This window comes from Lampris incognitus, chromosome 14 (genome assembly GCF_029633865.1).
Source record: "Lampris incognitus isolate fLamInc1 chromosome 14, fLamInc1.hap2, whole genome shotgun sequence".
Classification (NCBI taxonomy): Eukaryota; Metazoa; Chordata; class Actinopteri; order Lampriformes; family Lampridae; genus Lampris; species Lampris incognitus.
The window spans coordinates 43,255,366-43,267,249 of NC_079224.1; the positions used below are offsets into that span (position 1 = coordinate 43,255,366).

The window sequence follows — 11,884 nt, forward strand, 5'->3', positions numbered from 1 at the left end:
TACCTGTGTGTGTGTGTGTGTGTGTGTGTGTGTGTGTGTGTGTGTGTGTATATATATATATATATAATTTTATATATATAGTATATATCCATCTAGGTATAAACCCTGTAATGTTCAGTATTCTAATTAAAAGTCAGCCAGTAGGTCAGTGAGTGTGTGAGCATCCTCTCACAGCAATGTTTGCCAGCAGCCTTCATGTTGGCGTTCTCCAGCTCCTTCTCCATCTTCTTGATCTTCTCTCCAAACTCAGCCTCCAGCTTTTCGTTTAGCTCCTTCCCCTCTTCCACTTTCTTCTGTAATCCCTTATTGGCTGCAAGGAACAAGACAAAAGACAACATCAACCACAAAGACCGGCGTCAATATGCAAAAACACACTTAAAATGAGGCCAAATCCAGAGTTTTAAGTCAGATGCCACTGCTTGTTAAAGCAAAACCATCCACTTATACATCTGATGAGGATTTTTCCCCCTGGATTTTCCCCGCTTTTACTCCCCAATTGTACCCGGCCAATTACCCCACTCTTCCGAGCCGTCCCGGTTGCCGCTCCACCCCCTCTGCCGATCCGGGGAGGGTTGCAGACTACCACGTCTCCTCCGATACATGTGGAGTCACCAGCCGCTTCTTTTAACCTGACAGTGAAGAGTTAACCAGGGGGACATAGCGCATGGGAGGATCACGCTACTCCCCCCAGTTCCCTCTCCCCCCGAACAGACACCCCGACTGACCAGAGGAGGTGCTAGTGTAGCGACCAGGACACATACACATCCAGTTTCCCACCCGCAGACACAGCCAATTGTGTCTGTAGGGACGTCCGACCAAGCTGGAGGTAACACGGGGATTCATACCGGAGACTGCAGTGTTGGTAGGTAGGCAACGGAATAGACTGCTACGCTACCCGGACGTCCATCAGATTTTGTTCGCAGTGTGAACATAATGTCAATACGTTATACTTTTGTTAATCGAAAGAGTTGACCCTAACCTGTCTTTATTTTCATAATATAATAAAGCTGGGTAAACCATTTATGCTCGCACATACGCAGCTCACATCTACGGCTGACTCAGATCGGGCAGCAACAAGAATATGCAACACTTCCTGTTTTGACTGCAAACCAGGGGAAGTAGTTCCTTTATAACGTTCACACTATTTGGATTATCAAAATTCTTTTAATAACTTTTGACCATGTTGCTGCCCGATCCAAGTCAACCATAGATGTGAGTCACACATGCGTACAGTTGGCTTAGATTGGGCAGCGACAGAGCAGCGTTGGTCGAGCGAGCTAGAGAGTGAATGCAGAGAGGGAGCGGCGATAGCACGAATAAATGTTTTTTGAAGGTTTGGAATCACTGCAACCATGAGAGGTTCTTCATCATACAGTCATAACTGTGCACATAAAATTTTAGGCTGATAGGTCCTGTAGTTTGTGAGATTAGCCGCAGGTGGGCGGACGGACGGACGGACAGACGGACACATGCATGTATGTGACTAAATTATTATCCCCTCCAGGCTATTCGTCTGCTAGGGATAATAAAGTTGGCCTGGATTTAGTGTTGTATTAGAGGAGACCGTGTATGTGTATACAAAAATCATACCATCTCCAGTGTCTTTGACAAACTTGGTGAGCTCCTCCACTGCTCTGTTCAATTCCTGGTTCTTGCTTTCAGCATATGAAGCAGCCTCCTGCAGGGACAACACAGACATCACACACCTACACAACAGGAGCTGAAGTCATGAATGGACCACCAAAGGATACCTTTTTAAACAATCCACTGTGATAATTGCATGTATTGTAATCACTGCATGCCACGACACAAATGTCATCTCTAAACAGTTTCTGCTGATTGGAAAAGAAAAAGTGGGCTTGGAAATGTCACGTATACATCCTGTCTGCTCAAAGTGAACTAATTCATTCCCAGTGCAACTACACTCAAGAGTTTCAATTGAGCTTACACACCATGGGAAACAAAAACTGAAACCACACAACCATTATTTTTGCAGCACTTTTGTCGTCTTCTTTCTTCTTCGTCTTTCGGCTTGTTCCCGCTTTCTCAGCGGTCGCCACAGCGGATTTTTGTCCTCCATAGCTTTCTGTCTGACGCATCCCTCTCATGCAGTCCAACCCTCCTCATGTCGTCCTCTATCTGGTCTCTCCATCTTTTCCTTGGTCTTCCTTTTTTGCCAGGTATTTCCATGTCCAATACTTTCTTTTCCATATAATCCATGTCTCCTCTCTGTACATGTCCAAAGCATCTAAATCTTGTCTCTTGATTTCTCATCCATTTCTCTGATCTTGAATGTGCATTGCCTTGCAAAAGCATTCAACCCCCTTGACAGTCATCGCTGATTTCTGGATTATAAAATACACTCACACATCTGTTCCTGAACAACATAATTTTTGTGAACCCATGCATGTTCCCAAAGCCAAAATAAGTTATATTTCACTGACTTTTTGTAAATAAATTAAAAAACTAAAATATAGTGCTTGCATAAGTATTTAACCCTCACATATCTATACTTTGTAGAGTACCCTTTTGCTGCAGTAACAGCCATGATTCTCTTGGAGTAAGTATGTACAAGTTTTGCACATTCTTCTGGAGTAATTTTTGCCCATTCTTCTTGGCAGACTTTGTACAGGTCTTGTGGGTTGGTGCCTCTTGACTGTGATTTTCAGTCTGTGCCACAGATTTTCAATGGGGTTGAGGTCTGAACTTTGACTTGGCCACTCCAAAACGTTCATCTTTTTGTTGCTGAGCCATGCCATTGTTGCTTTAGCCTTGTGCTTAGGATCACTGTCCTGCTGAAAGGTGAACCTTCTCCCAAGCTTCAGTTTTATGGCAGACTGCAACAGGTTTTCTTCCAATATTTCCCTGTATTTAGCTCCATCCATTCTTCCCTCAATTTGAACAATGTTCCCAGTGCCTGCAGATGAAAAGCAACCCCATAGCATTATGCTTTACTGTAGGGAGGATGTTTTTTAGGGCATGAGCCACACATAACACTTCCGAGTTTTGGCCAAAAAAGCTCAACTTTCGTCTCATCTGACCACAAAACCTTTACCCATATCCTAACTGGGTCTCTCTCATGCTTGGTAGCAAATTCCATGTGTGCTTTTATATGCATAGTTTTGAGCAGCGGCTTCTTTCTTACCACCCTCCCATACAGGACAGATTTATGGAGAGCCCGTGATATGGTTGATTCATGCACATTTACTCCAGTTTCAGCCACTGACCTCTGGAGCTCCTACAAAGTGACTGCAGGATCATCTGTGGCTTTCCTCACCAGCGCACGTCTTGCTCGGATACTTAGCTTTGAGGGATGGCCTGTCCTACAAAGCATCTGGGTGGTGTGATGCAGCTTCCACTTTCTGACAATGGATCCAACAGTGTTCCGCGGGACATCCACACACTTGGATATTATTTAGTATCCCTTTCCCGCCTTCTGCATTTTAATCACTTTGTCTCTTACTTCAGTATTATGCTCCTTAGTCTTCATTTTCTGATGGAGTTCACGCCCGGCTAATGAACTTTACACAGAGTGTTTTTTATACCCATAAACGAGACTGTTACTTTAATATCTTACAGGTGCACACTAATTATGTCCAATTGTGTTTAGCTGAGTTTGTTTTAGGAATAATTTGTCATTTGTGTAAACTTAGAGCTTTCAGAGCACAAGGGGTTAAATACTTATGCAAGCACTATATTTTAGTTTTTAATTTATTTACTAGAAGTCGGCAAAACATAACTTATTTCAGCTTTGGGGACATGCTGTTAGAGCTTATGGCTTCACAAAAATACTGTTCAGGAACAGATGTGTGAGTATCTTTTATAATCCAGAAATTAGTGATGACTATAAAGGGGGTTGAATACTTTTGCAAGGTACTGTAGCTCTCATATCTTCATTTCTCTTCCGGTCTTTTCTAGTTACTCCAAAGGACCAACGCAGCATGGTCATCTCTGCTATATGTAGAGTCTCACCTCTCTGATGTCACTACTTCCGTAGCCTAGCACATGGCAGGGCTGACTACTGATGTGTACACCTTGCCCTTTACCCTCAACTGCATTCTGTTGTCACAAAGTACTCCGGCTACATTTCTCCATGAATTCCACCCAGAGTGTGTCCTTTTCTTGACTTCCTTCTCACCACTGCCTTCTGACTGTATTGTCGATCCTAAGTACTTGAATTCATTAACTTCTGGGACATCTTCTCCTCCTAAACTCAATTCTGGACTTTCTACTTGCTTATTTATACACAGGTACTCAAGTCTTTGTTCTGCTGATCTTTAGTCCTCTGATCTCTAGTGCTTCTTCCAATATTCACGATCTCTCTCCTACTTTTCCTTGTCCTCGTTTGCTGGCATGATGTCATCAGCGAACATCACGCTCCAGGGTGACTCTTTCTTAAGATGTTCTGTGAGGCTGTCCATCAGTATCACAAACAAGAAAGGGCTCAACGCCGATCCTTGATGCAATCCTACCGTTACCTCAAGCTCGCTTGTTGTTCCCACTGCACATCGAACTACGGTCTTACAGTCCCTGTACATGTCCTGAATTATGCCGATGTAATTTTCTGCCACTCCCTTCAACCTCTCTTGGTACTCACTCCTCTCTTGGTACTCTGTCATACACCTTCGCCAAATCAATAAATACGCAGTGCAACTCTGTCCGTCAATGTATTTTTCAGCTTAGAATCTGAGTTCAAATATCGCATCTGTGGTACTTCTTCCAGGCATGAATCTAAATTGTTCTTTCCCTATAGTCACTTCCTTCCTAGGTTTCATTTCAATCACTCTCTCCCAAAACTTTATTGTATGTCCCATCAATGTTATCCCTCTGTAGTTGCAACTTTGAGCCTCACCTTTATTCTTGTAAATTGGTACCAACATGCTCTTTCTCCACTCACCTGGCATTTTCCCAGTCTGTATTATGTTGAAGAGTCTAGTCAGGAAATCTAAGTCAGTATCACCTAAGTATTTTCAGACTTCTGCTGGTATATTGTCAGGTCCTACAACTTTCCCATTTTTCATTGCAGCAATTTTGTCTGCGGCCACCAAATTTGATTTTGTTTGCAGCAAGATTTTAACATTGTCTTTTTAAAAAATATGGGAAATTAAGAAAAGAAAGGAAAATTAACGGCAAATGGTCATGCTCCACTTAGATGAGTGTGCATTAAATAATCTACAATGTGCATTCTAACATATTCCTGCATAGTGACTGATTGTAAAATTTCAAGACTCTGAAACAGTTCATGACTTTTCCTGGTGTTCTTTGCTTGGAGTTATCACCCACTGAAACTCAATTACCTTTCTTTTCATCGCATAACTCTATTGACACACTGGTGGCTCAAACCATTACTTGTGCATGTCATCCCCTTTCAATCCCATCACTCTCAACTATATTTTTCGTAATAAAGTAGAAAGGCCATCAAAACTACCCATGGTGTAACTTTATAGGTTTCGGTTGCATTAAGAGATTCTTACCTTGTAGAGGGATGACAGCTTGATATGAGCATTGAGTTCATTGCGATATTTCTCCTCCATGGCACTCTTCTGGTCTTTAGACTAAAGAGAGAGTGAATGTTGGCAGGGTTCAATACATACATATTTGCAGAGTTGGGTCGGTTTGCGGTTTACCAGTCTCGTTTGACGGAGAAGCTTAAACCAGTTTAATTTTACACAAACAATATATATCATAATCACAACATATGTCACAATATTTTTTTTCTGCTCTGCACAAGGTAAATTTGAAATAAATCGGTGATGTCTAATAATCTACCGTTTCAAAAACCCTTGTACATTGCTTTTAAAGCTGTAGTCAAGGCGTACGATCACCTGCAAACTAATCATATGAAAGAAGCACCGCGTTTTTGTGCAATTCTCTTTCAGATTCCATCTAGAAAATAGTATGTCAGACTACATTAAGACAAATTTAATGTGAAAAATGTGAGGAAAAAAAATTTTCAACAGAAAACCAACATAGTTCTAAAAGATTGTATGGCATTGTAATTAAATTAGTTTTGTAGAATGAAAAATTGAACATAGGAAATTTGATTAATGTTGATTAATTGGTCCCACAGACAACTATCAAATGATAATTTGGCTTCTTTATTGTGGTCAAATTTGAGTCAAATTCCTTTGGGGGAAAAAAAAGATGAGGTGACTTGTTAGAGGTTTCAGTAAGTTTTTAGGTCATGTTGTTGCTTACTTGTATACAAAGCTGTAAATGGCCTTGCACCTCAGTATATAAAAGACATGTTAATTAGATACAAACCAGCAGGAACTCTCAGGTCCAAAGGCAGTGAGTGGTCTTCTAACCATCTCTCGTACTAACTCTAAACCAGGGGAAGCTGCCTTTTGTATTTATGCCCCAAGTAGATGGAACGCCCTGCCTGAGGACCTGAGAGAGCCCCCCCATACACACATACACACACTGGACACTTTTAAAAGCAGGTTTAAAACCTTAATTTTCACAACAATCTATGGCTAAATTCTTGGTGTGTGTTTTGCATATTTTGATATTCTATATTCTGCTCCAATTCCTGTAAACTACACTAACACCTGTATACATGCATATTTAGTTTCTACATTTCACTTTTATAATTTTGTTTCGATTGCACTGTCACTTTATGTAAAGCACATTGTGTTGCCTGTGTACGAAATGTGCTACATGAATAAAGTTTGATTTGACTTGACTTACTAAAAATGGCATAAATATTATAAAAATAACTGTAATAACTGAAAACAACACGGAAGATCCTCGGATAAGATAACCCTACTGTATGTGCATTTGGGTGTGTATACATGCGTAGATTACCTGTTTTAGTTTACTGTTGAGGTCCTCGGCTCTTTTGTGGTTGCTGTCACTGGTTCCCTTAAGAGAGGCCAGCTGGCTCTCAAGTCGGGTCACCTGGAAAAAAGAAAAACCATTACAGAAACACTCACACTGGGGGCAGTGGATACCAAACCTCATAACATTCATTAAATTAAAATCACAGAATAAAGGCTGGCTGCAATGGCCAAAAAAAGCAGTGCAAAACACTAAACTTTTGTGGTTTCCCAGATCCAGATCTGATTTGCGAACTAGGTGTCAACCCGTTAAGAATTTCTTCATTTACCTAACAACCCACGACATGCAGAACATACCGTAAGAAAAAGCTTTACCGTGACCATTTTGTGCTTTCCTGGTATGTCTGACGACATGAAAATAGAAATGATCGCCCAACCCTAACGTCCATGCTACACGTTTACCTCATATAGTACATCAGCGTTTGGAGCGTGTTACCTGCTCCTTGCTGTTCTCCAGGTTACAGCGAAGCTCCAATATCTCTTTGCCTTTTTCTCTGTTGGTACTCAGCAGTTCCTCGGTCTTGGTCTTCAGCTCAGCATTTAACCATTCCATCTGCTTCTGGAGCAACTCCTTCTCCTGCTCCATACGCTTTTCTCGATGCTACAACACACAACAAAACACAGCAGGACCTTGATGAATTTCATGGAATTATCTTTTTCCCCTCACAGAGAGGCATTCACTGCTGTCCACTGGAACCTCCACGAAAAGACGACTTTTTTTTTAAAGTTTTACTAAGATGGTTAACAACTAGTCCATGTGACACCAGTCCTTTTAGCTTGGAAAATATAAGATTCGATAAAAATGAACCGTCCGGACTTCCGGTAAGATGGCGACTTGAATAGCGGCACAACTGTCTGCCTCTCGCAAGTTGGCTAAAATAAATCCTCTAAAACACTAAACTCGACGCAAAAAAAAGGAGAAATGAGAAGAGGAGGTAATTCGAATAAAGGTAGCCGTACAATCCAAAAGGGTAACGCACCAGATACACAGGGAGCGAAGAAACAGTCGGAGCAAGGTAATAGCAAACACGAGGTAGAAGAAGCTAAAATGGCGGCGGCCACAGCTGAGACATTGCGTGCCGGATTAGCAGCTATCGCTAAAGAGATACAAGAATTCAAACAAGAGCTACGAGGTGACTTTGCCAGACTCGAAGATGAGGTGAAAAGGGAAGTGAAGGAAGAGATTGCTTGCTTCCGAGAAGCGACGACACAGAAGTTTGTAGAGAGCAACGGCGAAATACAGGCGCAGAAAGCGCACATGAGTGAAGCCCAGAAGCGCATAGCCAAGCTACAGGAATGGCAGGCGGACTCGACAGAACTGCTGATGGACATGTCGACCCAAACGCGCCAGATGCAAGAAAAAATAATGGACCTGGAAGGGAGGTCAAGGAGGAACAATATTCGAATCTTTGGTGTGCCAGAGGAGACGGAGGGAGGCTCCATTACCCAGTACGTGGAACAACTCTTGAATACTCAACTTGACTTAGAAGAAGGGACCAATCTCCAGATACAAAGAGCTCACAGAGCCCTCGCTCAGAAACCCCCTCCGACAGCTCCCCCCAGGTCAGTAGTGGTGAACTTTCAACAGTTTGATATAAAAGAAATGATTCTCAAGAAAGCATGGAAAAAGAATAAGATAGAGATAGGGGACAAACGTATTTACTTTGATCCCGATTACGCAGCTGAAGTGGTCCGGAAAAGAAAATCATATGTGGGCATTAAGAAAGTGCTCAAGGGTAAAGGAATTCGTTTCCAGACACCCCTCGCCAAAATGAGGATCCACTGGAACAACGGAACGAAGACATACGACAATGCCAGGGAAGCTGCAATGGACATGAAGACGAGAGGCTGCGACATGGAGATACCCGACGATGATGCGGCAACCACGGCCGCAGAGCAGGTGGAGGCGACTGGGACGCGAGCAGGGTGGCAACGAGTCCAAGATGCGAAAGGAAGACGTGAAGCTGCACAGCGAGCGAAAGAGAAGCTCCGGGCCTATCGGAGAAAGTAGGATTGGTATCGTTCTCACTGAGTTGAGCTCCATTACAAAAGGCTTTTTCATCACATGCCACGGAGAGAGGTAGGCTATACGGCTGCCAAACGTTGGACATGCCTAGACAAGGCTGTAGGCCTATCCCATGTGATGGGCAAAATGTCAACTCTAGAGTGGGGCCCTTTCTGAAAAGGATTTCCCCTTCACCTACCAACGGGGACTCGGGGTGGTTAGGCCCCTTTAGTTGGAAGTTATTTTTGTTGTTGATTAATGTGTTTTATATTTGTAGTTTTTTTGTCTGGAGCTCTGTGGGAATATATGGAAAAAGAGTATCAAGATGTCTAGATGGTTCACACTACTAAAATAATGTCGCTGAATGTTAATGGTCTAAATATGTTAAAGAAGAGGGAAAAGGTTATGATTAAGCTAAAAAAGGAGGATGTACAAATCATATTCCTCCAAGAGACCCATTTAACACAGATAGAGCATGGGAAACTTAAGAAATATGGGTACAGACATTCATATTATAGCTCCTACAAGGAAGGGCGCAGGAGAGGTGTTGCAATTTTAATATCAAACAAAACTCAATTCGATTATGATAGGGAGATTGGAGACAAGGAGGGGAGATATATTATAGTGAAGGGGAGGTTAGAGAACAAACCAGTGACATTGGTAAATATATACGCCCCTCCTGAAAGTGATAAAAGATTTTTTAAATCTTTGTTTGATGAAATAGCAAACGAGTCAGAGGGGGTCTTAATTTGTGGGGGAGATTTGAATGTCGTTTTGAATCACAAAATGGATACGACCAGTATCAAAAGGACTAAAACACAGGTCACTCGATTTGTAAATATATCACTGGAAGAGATGGGGATGGATGATGTGTGGAGACAATTACACCCTCAGGAAAAAGACCATACACATTACTCAGCTGTACATAAAGTTCATTCAAGGATAGACTATTTCCTTATGAGCAAAGACGATATTTACAGAGTAAAGGAGTGTGGGATTGGAGGGGCGGATATCTCAGATCACAATCCAGTATATGTAGAAATTAATTTGAATTGTAGAAAGCGAAATACGGTTTGGAGGTTTAATGTGGGTCTGCTGAATAGTGAGCAGAGTAAGATTATGTTAAAGGCGGATATTCGGACACATCTAGAAGAAAACAGCAATGGGGAAGTAGACCCAACGATATTTTGGGATGCCATGAAGGCGGTCATCAGGGGAAAGTTAATAGCGCATTCAGCATTGATCAAAAAGGCAAGATCAATTATATCCAGAAAGAATACGGACAGGTTAAGAGAAATGGAGAGGGAATACCAGACTGCGGGAAATCCCGTGGTGTTGGAGCAAATCAAATCGGCTAAGTCAGACATTAATAAGGAACTGTTAGATGAAGTTGAGAAAAAAAGCTTGTTTCTCAAACAAAGATATTATGAAACAGGCCCGCGTGCAACTAAACTGTTGGCAAAACGTATTCGCAAACAGCAAGCAGTTGGCCATATACATAAGATCAGAGACCCCCATTCAAATGAGTTAACGAATATACCAGAAAGCATAGAGGACATATTTTTGGGATATTATAAAGAGTTATATTCACAACCCACACCTGCATCCGAAGCGGAAATTAATACCTTTTTGAATTCATTAGATTTACCCTCAATTGGACGGCTCCAAAATGACAAATTAACAGCTGACATCAAGATGGAAGAGGTGATAGATGCAATAAATTCTTTGAAAAACAATAGAAGCCCGGGCAGCGATGGATACCCTGCAGAATGGTACAAAGTGTTTAGGGAAGAGCTGTCACCGATACTTCTGAGATCCTTCAATTGGACACTCAACAATAATAAGATACCACCATCATGGTCAGAGGCAATAATCACAGTCATTCCAAAACCGGGAAAGGATAAAGAATATTGTGGGAGCTACAGACCTATTTCATTATTAAATGTAGATTATAAAATATATACGACAATTATCTCCAAAAGGTTAAACTCATTCATAGGTGATTTGATAGATGAAGATCAAACAGGATTCATGAGAGAAAGACAAACGCATGATAATATCAGAAGGACATTGCATATTGTTGATCAAGCGAGTAAGAGAAAACAAGCTACACTATTAGTAAGTTGCGGCTAAGAAGGCAATCACAAGAAAATGGTGCCAGGTGGACGCCCCCACACAAGGACAATGGATGGAAATAGTGGAAGACATTCATACAATGGAAAAACTGACTCATCGATTGAGACTTACAGTACCTCGGATGGAAGACCAGTGGAAGAAATGGACATGGTTTAAGGAGCAAACACGCGACAACATAATTCATGACAACACTTAAGACTGGAAAGTTAGACCCACAGGAAGCTCATGTAGTTCATTTTTTTGTGTGTTTTTTTGTTTGTTTGTTTTGAGTTGCCCTGTTGGGCTTGTGTGCAAGTAAATGTAGATAATTCAATGTTTACTTCTGAGTACGGATGCCATGTTTGTATTGACCTAAAAACTTAAATAAAAACTAAAGTGATAAAAAAAAAATGAAGTCTATCCAGCATGAAAGTTATTCACAGTGATTTTACTTGTTCAAATTAATATATCATGTTATACCGGCCTCGCATTATACGATAGTACTACATTAGGCTTGGGCGACTGGACGAATATATCAGCAATTAGTAGTTGGCTGGGTCCAATCGGTGGTTTTTTTTTTTTTCTGGGTGATTATTATCCTTTAATTTTGCTAATTTAAGGTTCTGCCTCCTTGAGAATTCAACTTGGTAAATAATTAACCTGTAAAGCGCAATTCAAAGTGTGCGTGACTAGGAACTGGCAGTTGGAGTTGGGCCACATGCACTTGTTGCACTGATTTCGGACGAGTCTTTCACAAAACAGGGCGGTGACTAAATAACAGTTAAGCCGTCTTTAGTGGCTGCTGTCCGATCGACTGGTGCTGAAAAGCAACGTCAACTCATAAATCGTATTTGAGAACTAGACCAAAAACTGTATGTGCAGTTGTGCTCCCCGATCATTTAATAGCGTAGTTCTGTTACCCCCA

General features: G+C 41.6%; 1 protein-coding gene across 1 annotated transcript in view; it reads right to left on the reverse strand.

Moving 5' to 3' along the window:
- LOC130123365 (nucleoprotein TPR-like) overlaps positions 1 to 11,884 on the reverse strand; it is a 64,384-nt gene that overhangs the window by 44,992 nt on the left and 7,508 nt on the right. The window contains exons 6-10 of the mRNA XM_056292503.1: positions 7,276 to 7,440; positions 6,808 to 6,900; positions 5,475 to 5,555; positions 1,591 to 1,678; positions 173 to 310 (exon numbers count right to left, since the gene is read on the reverse strand). Of these exons, the coding sequence (XP_056148478.1) occupies positions 173 to 310; positions 1,591 to 1,678; positions 5,475 to 5,555; positions 6,808 to 6,900; positions 7,276 to 7,440 (565 nt within the window). The remainder of the gene's footprint in view (positions 1 to 172; positions 311 to 1,590; positions 1,679 to 5,474; positions 5,556 to 6,807; positions 6,901 to 7,275; positions 7,441 to 11,884) is intronic.